The sequence below is a fragment of the Macaca nemestrina genome, chromosome 7, assembly GCF_043159975.1.
Source record: "Macaca nemestrina isolate mMacNem1 chromosome 7, mMacNem.hap1, whole genome shotgun sequence".
NCBI classification, from domain to species: domain Eukaryota; kingdom Metazoa; phylum Chordata; class Mammalia; order Primates; family Cercopithecidae; genus Macaca; species Macaca nemestrina.
Window position 1 is genome coordinate 33,940,899 of NC_092131.1, and position 17,890 is coordinate 33,958,788.

At 44.7% G+C, this 17,890-nt stretch overlaps 1 protein-coding gene across 2 annotated transcripts in view; it reads left to right on the plus strand.

Annotated features, from left to right (window-relative positions):
- Positions 1 to 17,890, plus strand: part of LOC105495806 (ectonucleoside triphosphate diphosphohydrolase 5 (inactive)) — a 58,693-nt gene that overhangs the window by 38,505 nt on the left and 2,298 nt on the right. Inside the window, exons 7-15 of one of the 2 annotated variants that reach the window (XM_071099875.1) lie at positions 3,217 to 3,292; positions 3,551 to 3,586; positions 4,213 to 4,301; positions 4,608 to 4,687; positions 5,638 to 5,699; positions 6,631 to 6,732; positions 7,576 to 7,716; positions 8,807 to 8,863; positions 10,901 to 11,016. In XM_071099875.1, the coding sequence (XP_070955976.1) occupies positions 3,217 to 3,292; positions 3,551 to 3,586; positions 4,213 to 4,301; positions 4,608 to 4,687; positions 5,638 to 5,699; positions 6,631 to 6,732; positions 7,576 to 7,716; positions 8,807 to 8,863; positions 10,901 to 11,016 (759 nt within the window). Of the gene's footprint in view, positions 1 to 3,216; positions 3,293 to 3,550; positions 3,587 to 4,212; positions 4,302 to 4,607; positions 4,688 to 5,637; positions 5,700 to 6,630; positions 6,733 to 7,575; positions 7,717 to 8,806; positions 8,864 to 10,900; positions 11,017 to 13,935; positions 14,172 to 17,890 lie in introns of those variants that run through there. The other variant, XM_071099876.1, reaches the window with a different exon arrangement.

A 17,890-nucleotide genomic window follows, 5' to 3' on the forward strand; every position in this document is an offset into this window, starting at 1 on the left:
TCAACACTTTGGGAGGCCAAGGCGGGTGGATCACCTGAGGTCAGGAATTCAAGACCAGCCTGGCCAACATGGTGAAACCCTGTTTCTAATAAAAATACAAAAATTAGCTGGACGTGGTGGCAGGCACCTGTAATCCCAGCTACTGGGGAGGCTGAGGCAGGAGAATTACTTGAACCTGGGAGGCAGTGGTTGCAGTGAACCAAGATTGGGCATTGCACTCCAGCCTGGGCAACAAGAGTGAAACTCCATCTCAAAAAAAAAAAATCATGGCAAAAAGGGACTCCATATTACAGGTGTACTAATTCAATCCCCTAAATCCATTTTCCTTTGACTGTCAGTACAGAGGGGCCGGGCGCAGTGGCTCGAGCCTGTAATCCCAGCACTTTGGGAGGCCGAGACGGGCAGATCACGAGGTCAGGAGATCGAGACCATCCTGGCTAACATGATGAAACCCCGTCTCTACTAAAAATACAAAAAACTAGCCGGGCGTGGTGGCGGGCGCCTGTAGTCCCAGCTACTCGGAGGCTGAGGCGGGAGAATGGCGTGAACCCGGGAGGTGGAGCTTGCAGTGAGCCGAGATCGCGCCACTGCACTCCAGCCTGGGCGACAGAGCGAGACTCCGTCTCAAAAAAAAAAATAAATAAAAATAAATAAATAAATAAATAAATAAAATAAAATAAAATAAAAAAGTACAGAGGACTTAAGTCTCTTATCCAAGGACAAGCAGCCTAGTATGTCTCTATGAGAACCTGAATCCTGATTCCTGATTTATTCCTCATTTATTCAACATAAGAGTGCTTACAGGTGCAGTGGCTTACGCCTGGAATCCCAGAACTTTGGGAGGCCGAGGCGGGTGGATCACAAGGTCAGGAGATGGAGACCATCCTGGCTAACGTGATGAAACCTGGTCTCTACTAAAAATACAAAAACTTAGGCATATGTGGTGGCAGGAGCCTGTAGTCCCAGCTACTCGGGAGGCTGAGGCAGGAGAATGGCGTGAACCCAGGAGGCAGAGCTTTCAGTGAGCCAAGACTGGGCCACTGTACTCCAGCCTGGGTGACAGAGCGAGACTCTGTCTCAAAAAAAAAAAAAAAAAGTGCTTACTATGTACTGGGCGCTGGTGAAGTTACTGGAATACATTCAGCGGGGAACCAAAAATACAAAAATGGTCTTTGCACTCCTGGAGCTTACATTCTACTTTCAGGAAGACAGAAAATAAACATCTGAACAAGTCCAAAGAAAGTTATATTAGGTGCTGTAGGTACTATGGAGGGGAAAAAAAAAAGCAGGGAAAGGCAGGTAGGGAATGGAGGGAAAAAAAAAAAAGCAGGGAAAGGCAGGTAGGGAATCTGGTGATAAGAGTGGGGGAAATGCTAATTTAAATAGGGCAGTCAGGGAAGATGTCTTTGATAAAATTCAGTTGATCAGAGATCTGAGGAGGATGAAGAAGCAAGTTATACAAGACATTTGTGGGAAGAATATTCCAGGCTAAAGAAACAGCAGGTACAAAGGCCAGAGACAGGTATGTGCTTGGTATGTTAGGAACAGCATCCAGGAGGTCAGCATAGCTGGAGAGGAAAGAGTGATATGAGAGGTAAGTAGGAGGTAACCTCAGATAGGCGGGGCTAAGGGGTGCTTATCATGTAGGATCTCAAAGTCCAGTGTAATCACTTTGGCTTTTTCTTTTTTTTTTTTTGAGACTGAGTTTCGCTCTTGTTGCCCAGGCTAGAGTGCAGTGGCGCTATCTCCACTCACTGCAACCTCCACCTCCCAGGTTCAAGTGATGCTTCTGCCTCAGCCTCCCAAGTAGCCGGATTACAGGCATGTGCCACCATGCCTGGCTAAATTTCTATTTTTAGTATAGATGGGGTGTCACCATGTTGGTCAGGTTGGTCTCAAACCCCTGACCTCAGGTGATCCGCCTGCACTTTGGCTTTTTCTTTAAGAAGGAAACCACTGGAAGGTTTGTTTGTTTTTTTTTTTTTTTTTTTTTTGAGACAGACTCTCACTTTTGTTGCCCAGGCTAGAGTGCAACGGTGCAATCTCGGCTCACTGCAACCTCCGCCTCCTGGGTTCAAGCGATTCTCCTACCTCAGCCTCCCAAGTAGCTAGGATTACAGTTGCCCACCACCATGCTAATTTTTTTGTATTTTCAGTAGAGACCGGGTTTCACCATGTTGGCCAGGCTGGTCTTGAACTTCTGACCTCAGGTGATCCACCTGCCTTGGCCTCCAAAAGTGCTGGGTTGAGAGGTATGAGCCACCACGCCTGGCTGCCACTGGAAGGTTTTGAGCCAAGGAAAAACATGATTTGACATCCATTTTTAAAGCACCATTCTGGCTGCTGTTTTGAGAACAAACTGTAGGATGGGGGCGAAAAGCAGAGAAGGCAAAAGCATAAGCTCTCTTGCTGTGCTTCATCCTGTTCACTTATCTGTCTTTTCTTTAAAAGTTTGTTTATATATCACTTAACTGGTTTTTCCTGGTTGAAACAGGGTCCAGAGGTCATCATGTGGTATGTTTCATCCTATCAGAAATGAGAACAGCAAAGAGACTAGAGTTCTTCCTATCCTATTTGGAGAATTCTTTTTCCTTTCCCTTGATAATTATATAAACATAAGACTTAACACCCATATCAATGGTCTATATTATGGAGAGGCAAGATGTTTTTGCAAGATGTTCATTCCCATCTCCTGAAACAGGGTTCCTTAAGTCTGGATCTGGAGTCTCCCCACACTCTAGAGGCCCTAGCCATGTGCCAGAATCTGACCGGTGCTGGCAGCAGAGTACCTCAGCCCTTAGATGTGAACTCCACCACGGCGGGTTCGTGTCAGCTTATCTAAGGAATGGAGTGGGAAGACTCCTCCTAGTTTCCAGTGTATGTCCGGTAGAGTTTATCAGGTTTAAAAAGTTACAGGATCCTGATTTGAGCTGGCAGGATTAAATATATGCCTTTCCGTAGGTCCAGTTCACCTATACATTTAGATGGTTTGATTTAGCTTTACTTAAAGTCAAAGGAATCCCTGTGTTTGTATTTTTGCAAGAAACTGGTAATGGCTTGCCTAGTTTCTTCTCTAGTTTCTTAGGGCAAAGGAATGAGTTTTGCCAAAATTTTATCTAGGAAAAACGGAGTAGTTTTCTAAGTCTTACAGGACACTGTCAAAATATAGAAATATTGCCTCAGGGAATTCTTTTTTTTTTCTTCTTTTTTCTCTAGGTAAAGGAGATCTTCAGGAAGTCACCTTTCCTGGTACCAAAAGGCAGTGTTAGCATCATGGATGGATCCGACGAAGGTGGGAGAGGTGTTGATGTGAGTTCTGGGGGAGAGGGGCAGGATCAGTGAAAGATCTAACTAAAGGAACTGGGGCCAGGGACGGGGTCCTGAAGAGAAAGGAATAAACAGAAGGAATGGGATAGCAAGGAAATAGAAGAGAGGGAGAAGGAACATGTGCTCTAGACATGAAATTTAGAGAGAAAAAAAAAACAAGGATGGGGCCAGGAAAGAGAAAAATATGCTCTGGGATCTAATCCTTGTCTTTCTTTCTTTTTAGGCATATTAGCCTGGGTTACTGTGAATTTTCTGACAGGTAATACATCCTCAAGTTTATCTTCAGAGCTTCACTAGCTTTTACATGCATAGTCAGAAGAGTAAAAAAGCCCTTTCTTTCATTCTGTATTGTTTCTTCTTCTTTAAAAAAGGAAAGGAGGCTGGGTGTGGTGGTTCATGCCTGTAATCCCAGTGCTTTGGGAGACTGAGGTGGGTGGATCACTTGAGGCCAGTAGTTCAAGACCAGCCTGGCCAACATGGCGAAACCGTGTCTCTACCAAAAATACAAAAATTAGCTGGGCGTGGTGGTGTGTGCCTGTGATCTCAGCTACTCGGGAGGCTGGAGAATTGCTTGAACCCAGGAGGCAGAGGTTGCAGTGAGCTGAGAGCAGAGATTGTGCCACTGCACTCCAGGCTGGATGATAGAGCAAGACTCTGGCTCCAAAAAGGCCTTCAAAAAACAAAAAACAAACAAACAAAAAACACCTGCCTTGAAGGCCTCTGCTGCAACGAGAGTCCTTCTGAGTTGACATTCACCTGCAGCATCAGGGCTGGGGAGCAGTGGAGTGTGTGTGGAATACCTTCAGTGCATGATAAGAACAAGAGAGACAAGTGTTGGGCTGCCCAGGATGTGGAGGATATTTAGAGCTGGCTCTCATTTGACAGGTCAGCTGCATGACCACAGACAGGAGACTGTGGGGACCTTGGACCTAGGGGGAGCCTCCACCCAAATCACGTTCCTGCCCCAGTTTGAGGTGAGTCATTTCATGAAGATCTGGTTAGAAGTGCACTTGGCAGGCATATCATGGTGCCAAGAAAGAGGCATCCCATTTTCAGCCAGCAGCTCTACCACGCTTAGGCAGAGTCAAGTCAGTTAATAACTGGGTGAATGTTCCCTTGCCATCTCACTGTTCAGAATCCCTTCGATTCCTCAAGCCTAGTGAGATTAGCCGCTTAATCTGTCTTCATCTGATTTTTTGCTGGGAGGGACGGGTGGTGGTGTGAACATCTTCAAGTGATTACAGATCCTGAATAGTCTTTTTGCTTTTTCTGATTTGCAGAAAACTCTGGAACAAACTCCTAGGGGCTACCTCACTTCCTTTGAGATGTTTAACAGCACTTATAAGCTCTATACACATAGGTGAGAATGGGGACAGGGAAGAATAATATTTCATGTTGTATGTTCTCCTAACTTTTCTAAGTGTTCTCAAATCTGTTATTGTATCTGATCAGCAAAACAAAGTCTGTGCCAATTCCCTAAGGCCTATCACTGAAACCCAGGCCACTTACAAAGCCTGAGGAACTTAAGAACCTTCTCCATTCTTGGCCTCAAAAGCATTAATATATGACTTAAGAGTCAAAAATTGTCTGCTGGGTGCAGTTGGCTTCATGCCTGTAATCCCAGCACTTTGGGAGGCCGAGGTGGGTGGGTCACCTGAGGTCAGGAGTTTGAGACCAGCCTGGCAAACATGGTGACACCCCATCTCTACTAAAATACAAAAATTAGCTGGATATGACAGCGCATACTTGTAATCCCAGCTGCTCAGGAGGCTGAGGCAGGAGAATCATTTGAACCATGGAGGTGAAGGTTGCAGTAAACCGAGATCACGCCACTGCACTTCAGCCGGAGCGACAGAGCAAGACCCGGTCTCAAAAAAAAAAAAAAAAAAAGAGTCAAAAGTTTTCTCTAGGGAGAGGACACTTCAAGAAGGCTCAGGCAAAGCTTCTTGCCAACTCCTTTGAGCTGGCCTTTAGAGGTTCAGAATCCAGCCTGGAATTTGATCCTATTTGGGGCTAGGAGCTAAGCTAAAGAGAGCTTTTCTGGGAATGGTTCCTAGTGTGGGACCCTAGGAATTGTCACCGTCTCTGGCCTTTGAATGATAACTGTGGGGAATTCTTACTGCATAGCCTTGATCCAAACTGTGCAGAAATTACCCCTTGTTGACCACAGGAGATGAATATGTCACAGAGACAGAATAAGGTTTTCATATTTCCAGAGGGAAACAGAAACCATGTTACTTTTGAAAGAGGTAGCTTTAGGCTAGAGAACTTCAGGACCAGCATGAAATTGGTCAATCCTGTATTTTACAGTTACTTGGGATTTGGATTGAAAGCTGCAAGATTAGCAACCCTGGGAGCCCTGGAGACAGAAGGTTTGTCTGGGTACCTGTGCTGGGTGGGGGATGGTGAGGGTGACACAGATACTCCGCTTGCTTCTTCCCTTCCTTGATAGCCATTCTATGCAGGAAAAGATTATGTTGAATTGGGAGGCAAATGTTGTATAATGGACCTAATAATAGCAAATCCTTTTCTGTTTTATAAGTTCAGAAGTTTTGATGTATATTATTAGCCATTTTTAGAATGAGGTCTACTTGTACAGGGGGAACAGCCTATGTCTAGGCAGTTCTGCAGAAATCCCAGGCTTTAAGAATACATTTGGCAGGAGCTTGCTCAAGCCCTGAGCTTTACATTGGAGGCACAGGAAGCAGGATCTGTTCTACATGCAGGTAGAACAACAGAGTAACTCCATTCATCTCTTCACAGTTGAGGTCAGGCAGAACTGGGTTCAGTCCCAGCATTGTGATTTGAGGCAAGTAACCTATCTGTGCCCCTTTCCTCACAGTAAATGAGAATTTGCATTTAAGGCACTTTGTGCAGTAATCTGTTATTGGGATGACATCTATTTTTCATTTCAGAGTATACAAAACATCTTCAAGTGTATTTCATTTAAGCCTCTCAGCAACCAGTGAGGAAAGCAGCATAGCATTTCTTTCTTGTTTTTAGAAAGGTGGAAACTTACTGTATCGTAGGTTTTGGATCTTTGAGATATATGGACCCCTCTGACAGAAGCACATGCGCATGAAAATTTGCTTCTGGTTTCAGGGGGTTCACCAACCCCACGAAGCCTGTCTGTGAACCCTGAGTTAAGGATTCCTGTCACAGGATGTTGTCATGGAATTCATGTCATCGGATTTTAAGGCCCAGCCCCCACAGTGATTCTTTTCCGCCTCACTGGCTTCTTGTTTGCCTTCCTCCCTCTCTCTCACTCACTTACTTCTTACCTTGTGCCCTGGATTCTTTCAGGGACTGATGGACACACTTTCCGGAGTGCCTGTCTACCGAGATGGTTGGAAGCAGAGTGGATCTTTGGGGGTGTGAAATACCAGTATGGTGGCAACCAAGAAGGCAAGTGATGTTTTTTCACTGGTTAAATTTACGTTTACAATGGAAGCTCTGGAAAAGTCCCATGGGAAGCTTTTTCCAGAACTCAAGCTTACCTTTTTGCAGGGACTTGTTCCAAAGATCTTGGCATGCCTCCAAAGACTAATGAAGTGACAGGGAACAACGCAGCGGTCATTCTGCATCGACCAAGTGTCATGGACCCATTAGATACCTGCGCTTAGCCAAGTGCTGTGGTGCACATCTACAGTCCCAGTTACTCAAAGGTTGAGGCAAGAGGATCACTTGAGCCCACGAGTTCAAGGCTGTAGTGCACAATGCCACCGCACTCCAGCCTGGGCAATGGAGACCTCACCTCTTACAAATTAATTAAGAAACCTATTCTAAGCCTAGGTCAAATGCAGCAGTGTGAAACCCTGTTTAGTTAATAGTTAGCTATTTAAATTATAGTAAAACTTAAAACCACGAGAAGAATGATTCATCTTCTTATAAAAGGTATATACCTGAATATCAAGGAATGAACTTGAATTCCCAGTGAAGGAAGCTGGCGAGCCCTTTAGCTACTTGCTTGCAAATGCTATGGAATGTAATGCTAGGCAGCAGCACAAGGTTGGCCATGATTTGGTGAATACAGATTAGGCAGGGGAGCGGGCATGGAGAAACAAGAGTGGTGAGGCTGCAGACGTTTGCTCATCTTTGTTTTGAAGCCTCTTGTCCCAAGCATCAGCCTTCTCTTGCTTTCCTTGACCTTCCTGCTGTTCCCTCATTGTCTCCAGCAGCTTTTCTCAGAGAGTGTCCCCTTCCCCCAGCGTTGTTCTCACCTTACCCCTGTGCACCTTTGCCTGGCAGGGGAGGTGGGCTTTGATCCCTGCTATGCCGAAGTGCTGAGGGTGGTACAAGGAAAACTTCACCAGCCAGAGGAGGTCCAGAGAGGCTCCTTCTATGCTTTCTCTTACTATTACGACCGAGCTGTTGACACAGACATGATTGGTGAGTTCACCCCAGGTGTCAGTCCAGAGAGGAAGGTGGATAGGGCTGTGGTGGGGAAGGTCAAGGAGAAAGAGCACTTGAGGTGCTTTGTTGAGCTGATTACCCACCTCTTTTCTAGTCACTCGAACAAAAGGGTGGAAATGACTTAGAATCTTTTGGAGCTGAGAGATGACCAAAACAACTATATAATGTCTTTTTTTTTTTTAACATGTTTATTGAGGTATAATTGGCATACAATAAGTGCATATTTAAAGTATACAATTTGTTAAGTTTTGTCATGTATACACCCATGAATCCATCACCACATTGAAGATAATAAACATATTCACCCCAAAAATTTTCCTCCTGTCTCTTTATGATAACTTTTCTTCTTATCACAAAAGTAATATTTTTGCCTGTGACAGTATATGTACCTGATCTGTCATGGCCTGAGAGATACGAATTAATTTCCTATTATTGTGGGGGTTTTGTTGTTATTTTGTTTTTTTGTTTGTTTTTTGAGACGGAGTTGCACTCTTGTTACCCAGGCTGGAGTGCAGTGGTGTGATCTCAGCTCACTGCAACCTCTGCCGCCCACGTTCAACCGATTCTCCTGCCTTGGCCTCCTGAGTAGCTGGGATTACAGGTGCCTGCCACCATACCTGGCTAATTTTTTTTTTAGTAGAGACGAGATTTCACCATGTTGGTCAGGCTGGTCTTGAACTCCTGACCTCGTTATCCGCCCGCCTCAGCCTCCCAAAGTGCTGGGATTACAGGCATGAGCCACTGCACCTGGCCTATTGTGTTTTATGGGTCTGTTTTTTTCATTGTGGTTAAACATACATAACATGGAATAGATTGTAAATAAATAAAATAGGCTGCATAGACTGGGTACGGTGGCTCACGCCCATAATCCTGGGAGGCAGAGGTTGCAGTGAGCTGAGATTGCGCCACTGCACTCTAGCCTGGGTGACAGAGCAAGACTCCGTCTCAAAAAAAAAAAAAAAAAAAAATAGGCTGCATAGATTATGTACATGTGTATATAATGAATGAATTTCCTTATGCTTCCTTGAAGGCGTTTTGATATCAGATAATCTTCGTTTTATTTCAGATTATGAAAAGGGCGGTATTTTAAAAGTTGAAGATTTTGAAAGAAAAGCCAGGGAAGGTGAGTTTGAGTGTCAGGGGAAGCCCTTGAAGGTAAGCCTGTGAGACTGCCTGCCAACTCTCGTGACCTAAAGTGATCTAAAGCACCTCAGTCAGCTCAGAAGGCCTGTCAGAAGGCTAGTTTCCTTTCTGAGTCTTCCAGTCTTTGCTAAAAGTTAGAAGCATTGGGTGGTAGCCAGGTATGGTGGCACACATCTGTAGTCCCAGCTACGCAGGGCGGGAGGATTGCTTGAGGCTGGAAATTCAAGGCTATAGTGCACTATAATCACACCTGTGAATAGTCACTGCATTGCAGCTTAGGCAACATAGTGAGACCTCTGTCTCTAAAAAAAAATTTTTTTTTCAGCTTTATGCAGCATAGAATTATGGGCAAGAATATGGGAATACAAGAGGTTTTAGGAGGCCGGGCACGGTGGCTCATACCTGTAATCCCAGCAGTTTGGGAGGCCAGGGTAGGCAGATCACCCGAGGTCAGCAGTTCAAGACCAGCCTGGCCAACATGGTGAAACCCTGTCTCTACTAAAAATACAAAAATTAGCCAGGCGAGACAGTGGGTGCCTGTAATCCCAGCTACTCGGGAGGCCGAGGTAGGAGAATCACTTGAACCTGGGAGGCAGAGGTTGTAGTGAGCCGAGGTCGTGCCACTGCACTCCAGCCTGGGCAACAAAGTGAGTCTCCACCTAAAAAAAAAAAAAAAAAAAAAGTCTTTAGGGCTTTAGGGAAATGGTGAAGACCTTTTTTTCTTCTACGCTTTCTTTTTTTCATTGAAATAGTGTTATCAGCGTTAATGAAACACTAAGCATCAAAAGACATGGGAAATAGCCACAGAGGCTTCCTTGAGAGGATCAAAACTGCCAATGAGAACTAGGCACAGTGGTTTGAGCCTGTAGTCTCAGCTACTTGGGAGGCTGAGGCAGGAGGATCGTGTGAACCCAGGGGCTTGAGGCTGCAGGGAGCTCCAATCATGCCACTGCACTCCACCCTGGGTGACAGCATGAGACCTCGTCTCTAAAAAAAAAAAAAATTAATAGAAAGTTTTTAAAAATTAAAAAATAAAATACAAATGATCTTATCCAGTAACCCACAATAGGGTTAAATGATATCTCCTTGTCTTCTGAGCCTCAGCATTAATAATAGATAAGGGACTTAGGGCCAGGCGTGGTGGCTCACGCCTATAATCCCAGCACGTTGGGAGGCGGGTGGATCACGAGGTCAGGAGATCAAGACCATCCTGGCTAACACGGTGAAACCCCATCTCTACTAAAAAAAAATACAAAAAATTAGCCGGGCGTGGTGGTGGGCGCCTGTAGTCCCAGCTACTTGGGAGGCTGAGGCAGGAGAATGGTGTGAACCCAGAGGAGGAGCTTGCAGTGAGCGGAGATCGTACCACTGCACTCCAGCCTGGGCAACAGAGCGAGAGTCTGTCTCAAAAAAAAAAAAAAAAAAATAGGGACTTAGGACTAAGCCCCCACAATAGGTCATAGAAACTTAGCAAATAAACTAGAGCCCATGTAAATGTGAATGGCTAATCATACCAGAGAACTGCAAGTTCTTCAGAAGCTGCAGTCTTACAGAGGCAGTCAGCGCACTGTCCAGCCTCTGAGGTGCCTAGGCATTAACCAGAGGGAGACTTCTGCTCTGCTTATTCTTCTTCTCCCCACCAACTTTTTTTTCGGAGACAGAGTCTTGCTTGTCACCCAGGCTGGAGTGCAGTGGTGCGATCTCGGCTCACTGCAACCTTTGCCTTCTGGGTTCAAGTGATTCTCCTGCCTCAGCCTCCCGAGTAGCTGGGATTATAGCGGCACACCACCACACCCTGCTAATTTTTATGTTTTTAGTAGAGTTAGGGTTTCACCATGTTGGCCAGGCTGGTCTTGAACTCCTGACCTCAGGTGATCCACCTGCCTCGGCCTCCCAAAGTGCTGGGATTACAAGTGTGAGCCACCACGCCTGGCCCCCTATTCTACTTTCTAAGAGAAAATCCTACACCTCTCAGTTAGTTGCAAACTTGAACTCCAGTTTACTCTGTCTCTTTCAGTGTGTGATAACTTGGAAAACTTCACCTCAGGCAGTCCTTTCCTGTGCATGGATCTCAGCTACATCACAGCCCTGTTAAAGGATGGCTTTGGCTTTGCAGACAGCACAGTCTTACAGGTAAGATACAGGACACCAGAATCCCATAACAGCCTTCTTTTGTGGGAGTTGAGAAGGAGTAAGAGCTTATTCAGTAATCAGAGTAGCCAGAAGTGAAATTATGAGGTAGTTTTGTTTGGGCTATGGACAAGGTACTGTGCTGGGCACCATGAATGTGGGAAATTACCTCAATGCAATGGTAGCCTCCAAGTGTATTACCAGGCAAGCTATTGCAGAGGTCACAGAACAGAAAGACTAGAAGCCCAAATTAAGATGCCAAGTCACATGGTTTATATATTTATTTATTATTTTTTTGAGACGGAGTCTCACTCTTGTTCCTAGGCTGGAGTGCAGTGGCATGATCTCAGCTCACTGCAACCTTCGCCTCCTGGGTTCAAGCGATTCTCCTGCCTTGGCCTCCTGAGTAGCTGGGATTACAGGCGTGCGCCACCACTCCCAGCTAATTTTTTTGTATTTTTAGTAGAGATGGGGTTTCACTATGTTGGTCAGGCTGGTCTCGAACTCCTGACCTCAGGTGATCCGCCCACCTCGGCCTCCCAAGGGCTGGGATTATAGGAGTGAGCCACCACACCCGGCCCACATGGTTTATTAAATCAGTTTAGAACTCAGGGTGAGAAGCAAGGGGAAACAGATGAAGAGATGAACACAGAAGACACGATGCAAGCAGGATGCAAGCACCACTCTCTCTGAATCTTGGGTTCCATTTGTCCTGGGTTTGTATGTCCTGCCTCTCTCTGCTGCTAATAGAGTGGTTACACATACTGGAGCTGAAGTTTGGTCATGGGAGCACAAAGACAAAAGTGCCTGAGGCCACCACACAAACTTGCCCTATTTGGAGAGGCCCCAGGGGCAGACACACCTGGCCAGTAGCATTAGCTCAGCCATCAACATGTACGATGGGTTTTCTTTGGCAGAGGACATGAGGGACCAAAAGGGTGTCACCAGTGAGTGGCTTATTTAAGGTCTCATGAACACTGAATGCCTCATGCATATATAATGTGTCATATATATTTCATGTGTGCCTCGTATATTTAGTGCCTCTTGAATCTTAGGTCTCTCTTTGTCCTCCTGTCTCTCTCCATCTGTTTCAATACATGCAGGCTCTACTTTATCTGTAGTAAGTTATTTATCCCCACTTTTGGGCACGTGTCTAGGCTCGATTTCATCAGGTCAACAGAGAACAATCAACTGGTTTACAGACCTTTTTTTGGTGGTGGTAGCATCTTTATCCAACAAAAACTTATGTAGAATATCAGTAATACAGCCGGGTGTGGTGGCTCACGCCTGTTATCCTAGCACTTGGGGGGCCAAGGCGAGTGGATCACCTGAGGTCAGGAGTTTGAGACCAGCCTGGCCAACATGGTGAAACCCCATCTCTACTAAAAATACAAAAATTAGCCGGGCATGGTGGCAGGTGCCTGTAATCCCAGCTACTTGGGAGGCTGAGGCAGGAGAATCACTTGAACCTGGGAGGCAGAGGTTCCAGTGAGGAGAGGTCATGCCATTGCACTCCAGCCTGGGCAATAAAGAGGGAAACTCCGTCTCAAAAAAATATATATCAGTAATACAAAACTATTCTGGTTGAAGCAGAGATTGGGGGCCTGAAACTCCTCTATAATTTGGCCTCCCTTTTTCCTTTGAAGCGTTTCTAAGAAACCCCTAAAATTCTGAAGAAAACAAATTGATAAAACTGATACACACTAATCTAATCCTCTTCTGATATAGTTGAGGAATTTGGGTCTAAAGTTTTGCCCAAGGTCACTAAGCTAATTGAGATAGATACTGGCTTATAATGTGTTAAGTTCCCTATTTGGTTATTTTTTTTTTTTCTTTTGAGACCGAGTTTCGCTCTTGTTGCCCAGGCTAGAGTGCAGTGGTGCAATCTCAGCTCACCGCAACCTCCACCTCCCGGTTTCAAGCGATTCTCCTGCCTCAGCCTCCCAAGTAGCTGGGATTACAGGTATGCGCTACCATGCCTGGCTAATTTTGTATTTTTTGTAGAGATGGGGTTTCACCATGTTGGTCAGGCTGGTCTCAAACTTCTGATCTCAGGTGATCTACCCACCTCAGCCTCCCAAAGTGCTGGGATTATAGGCATGAGCCACCACTCCTGGCCTTGTTTGTTTTTGAGACAGGGTCTTGCTGTGTCACCTAGGCTGGAGTGCAGTGGCATGATCTCAGTTCACTGCACCCTCTGCCCCTCCCAGGTTCAAGCAACCCTCCCACCTCAGCCCACCAAGTAGCTGGGACTACAGGTGTGTGCCACCAGTCCTGGCTAATTTTTTTGTAGAGACGGAGTTTTGCCATGTTGCCCAGGCTGGTCTTGAACTCCTGACCTCAAGCAATCCGCCTGCCTTGGCCTCCCAAAGTGCTGGGAGTACAGGTGTGAGCCACTGTGCCTGGCCCCATGTTTGGTTATCATTAGTGCTTAGGAAGAGGCACTTGCTTACATAGTAGGAGTTGAGAAGCTTGGTTTGTTCTTTTCTAGCCCTAAATCTATTCTCATCTCCTGACCATGCCCTTTCTACCGCATCTATTACCATTACAAGTTGCCTTATCTGAAATTAGTGAATCAGAAAATAAAGCAGGGGATACTTTGTGTAGTTTCAAGGTTAGGGAAAGAGTTCAGAATACTGTCTGTCTAAACTCTCTCTCTAGAAGGCCTGATGGGCCACGACCTGGGCCAGAAGCATTCAGTTCAGAGATGAGAATGGCAGGTGTAGGGGCAATGGCCAATAGGCCACGGCCAGAAGGAAATCGTTACAGAGTAGTGGGAAGCCTGCAAAGACTGGCTCCTGTCAGTTTCGCCATGGTTTGCCCATGTGGATATTCTTTGCCAGTATCGTCTGCCCGAGAGCTGTGCTTGCTAGAGTTGGAAATTGGATGAAAAGGTGAAGACTTTTTTTTTCTTCTTAACAGCTCACAAAGAAAGTGAACAACATAGAGACGGGCTGGGCCTTGGGAGCCACCTTTCACCTGTTGCAGTCTCTGGGCATCTCCCATTGAGGCCACGCACTTCCTTGGAGGCCTGCATTTGCCAACACCTTTTTAAGGGGAGGAGAGAGCACTCAGTTTCTGAGCTAGTCTGGGGACATCCTGGACTTGAGCCTAGAGATTTAGGTTTAATTAATTTTACATATCTAATGTGAACTGCTGCCTAACCACTCAAGAGTACACAGCTGGTACCAGAGCATCACAGAGAGCCCTGTGAGCCAAGAAGCTTTGGAACTTAACCTTGGAGTGAGAGCCCAGGGACAGGTCCCTGGGAACCAAAGAAAAATCTCATTTCAACCCTTTGAGTGCCTCATTCCACTGAATATTTAAATTTTCCTCTTAAATGGTAAACTAAGTTGACTTACTGCAATCCCATGACCCATCAATATCAGTTTTTTCCTCCCTGTACAGTGCCCTGCCCACCCTTATCTGCACCCACCTCCCCTGAAAAAGAGAAAAAAAAATACCTGATTTTGCTTTCCACGTATAATTCAACACCACAAAATGGGACCATATCAGAATCTGTATGATCCTATTCTGTGTTAGCTCCAATCAGCCGAGAGCCATCCTAAATATTAGTAGGATGGAGAGTAACTCCTAACTGTGCATAGATTACAGCCTTAAGAAAGGGGGCCACCCAGTCTCTGGAGACATGTTTTGGGAGGGTGTGGCTGCCTCATATAAGCCTACCTTTTCTTTAATCAGCATTTTATCAGTCAACTCTGGGATTAATGAACATATCCGACTTTATGGGTATGTGTATATTCAGTGCCAGTACCACCTCCCAGGCTAATGTGTTAACAGTGTTTTCTATGATTCTAAACTTGTTTTCTTTGTATTTCTAAGAAATACAACTAGGCCCTAACTTTTGGTCTGTGGTCAGAGGTCAGTGTCTGTGCTATTCCAGGATCTGTTATTTCAGTTTGCTCTTTTATTCTCTCCGTTTGTAACAGTACCTTCCTGTCCTGGCCCCTTACCACTTTTGCTAATATCCTCTGAATTATTTATCTAGTTCAGAGTTTCCAATACGGTTCCTGACAAAACCCCACTTGGATTTGGTTGGCTCTCTCAGCCACATCAGTACAGTGGACCAACATTTCCAGGGAGAACCATATTTAATATCCCTCATGTTCTCTTTTTCAATCCAAGTGCTCAGAGCTCCTGACTGTGAATTATTTACCCCAAATTCATTATCTTGCACTTTTTTTTGAGACGGAGTCTTGCTCTGTTGCCCAGGCTAGAGTGGAGTGGCGCAATCTCAGCTCACTGCAACCTCCGCCCCCAGGTTCAAGCGATTCTCGTGACTCAGCCTCCTGAGTAGCTGGGATTACAGGCGCCTACCACCATTCCTGGCTAATTTTTATATTTTTAGTAGAGATGGGGTTTCACCATGTTGGCCAGGCTGGTTTCCAACTCCTGAACTCAATTGATACACCCGCCTCCAAAAGTGCTGGGATTACAGGCATGAGACACTGTGCCTGGCCTTATCTTGCACTTTCTACATAATCATCCCTGCTTCTCATCTGCCCTGTAGTGCTCTTGGACCTGGAAGACCTCCCTGTGGTCTGGCCCCTTTGCCTTGGTTCTTAACCTCCAGCTTCGTTCCAGGAGTGTTTGTATTTCCCCAAACTGATGGCTTTCACAGTAGACAGTTTCCATCCTCTCTCATAAAGGATGTTAAATATGCCTGGCCCTCACACAGTCCATGGGAAACCTTATTTTATTTTTTTTGTTTTTGAGATGGAGTCTTGCTCTGTCACCCAGGCTGGAGTGCAGTGGCACGATCTCGGCTCAATAAATATTTACCATCTGCTATGTGCAAGTTACTAGACAAATTTGTTTCCTTGTCCCTAAAATTCTTGTCTTTAAATTCATTGTGGAATTTCTTTAGACTTCATACTGACTTTTATTACTAAGGTCACCTTTATACCAACTGCCTTCCTCAAAATGCTTATAATGAAATAACAGAATCTTGAGTTGGAAACAGTCCAAAGAAATAAGCCAAGGTTGTACTCAGTACAGAATTCCCTAGAATTCCTAACAGGTTGTCATTCAGCTTCTGCTAAGGCATGTTCAAACAGCTGATTCCATTTGGAACTGCACCAATGTTAAAAAAAATTCCTTATATTGAGCTGAAATCTGTCTGTCTTCTAAGTGGTCTTAGTTCTGCTCTAATCTCTCCTTCCAGAATCTTTGGATCTTTTGAGGAAAGCTCCTCCCAAGTTCTTTATTAAGTGACATGACTTTTAGACCCCTTCTGCTCTTTGTCAATAAAAGTAGGGTGCCAGACCAGTCACAGAACACTAATGTTGTCCATGTTTCCTCCAGTAGAAACCAGTATTTTACAAGTGGTAAGCTTCCTTCACTAAAGACTGTTCCAGCTTGACAAATGCAGAGATGTAAGTCTCTGGTCTTTAATCACGGCGGGGGCCATTTTGTATAGCACAAATACCATCCAACAGACTCCTTTGGTCATCCCGAATACCTCCGAACTCTAGGGTAGATGCATTCTAACTCCAGAAACTTACCTATATCTATTTTGTTAACCTTGATTAGCCCTTCTGGAGAAGTAACCAATTTGTCCATTTTAGGAGCAATTTGGAATGAGAATTTTTATTTTTTTTCTGTAAGGCCCATCCTGCCTGCAGTTGACCCTTTGGGCTTCTTAAGAGGTCCTACAGATTCTAATAGTTTCCTCTTTGTAGATGTGTTAATATATTTAAAATACTTAGGACATGGCCTGGTACATGACAGATGCTGTTTAACATCATTGTCATATGAAGAACACTCTGTGGGCCAATGGAGGTGTGCCTTAAAATTCTTCGTCTTGCCTGATTTTGTTTGCGTAACTTCTGGAGAGTCTGTGTCCTCATCTAGGCCACTTTTCCATTTGTTGTGAAAGATGACCTTGTCCCTGCAGTCTCCGCCAGTAGTCACACAGCTTTTCACAGCAGCTGCCATCTTTAATTCTTTTTCCTGAGATTCCAGGAAGGTTGCAACATTGTCACTTTTTTGTTCTAGAATCTTTTAAATTTTCTGCATTTGCCTGAAAAGCGCCCCTATAAGAATAGATTTCCCATGGCTCTAAAAATTATTCCCAATAATACCTTACTTGGTTCAAAAGCAGACTGTTTCCCTTCATTTCATCTCAAATCAGACTTTTGGGCAAGATGTTCTTCAGAGTAAGCAAATCCACAACCTAAAAATCTCTTCAAGAGGCATATCTGGTCTTGTGAAGAGACCTCTTCAAAAACCCACAGTAAAACTCCCTTCCCTCCAGTTGGCCACCAGTCTGCCACCAAACACGAACAAATTCTGCTGCTAATCGGTTTCCCTTGTGATCTGGTTCCTGAGGTCTTCGGATCTGTGCAATGAATTATTTATTGTTTTATTAAACAGAGGTGTCCCAGAGAGGAACCATAAATAAAATGGAAATCTGGTGCTGTGATAAAGTAATAACTAGCATTAATGAGACCTGGTTTTCCTTTCAGAAAGTCCAGTGTACCTGTAACAAAGGTTAAAGCAATTTATATTTAATTTGCATTCTGATGTTAACTTTTAAACAGCAATTCTAACAAAAATGCATCAACTATTTCTAATTCTTACCTCTATCAAAAAACAACTGTATAAATTTAAGACCAACACTAAAACAAAAACAAAAAAACCTGTAAATTTTCTCTTTAGAAATGATTGTTAACAATTGGAAATGAGTGTGACAGCACCTTGTGGGTTTTTTAGTAATAAAAAGCTCTTTTCAATCACATTGTAAGTCTTCCTTCAAAGTTTTTTCCTTTGGTCTGGCTAATGTACGCTCCTCACAGCAAATTATCATTCATTATTTGGGTGCCACAGGCCCATTAAGCAAAGAAGAAAAAGAGAA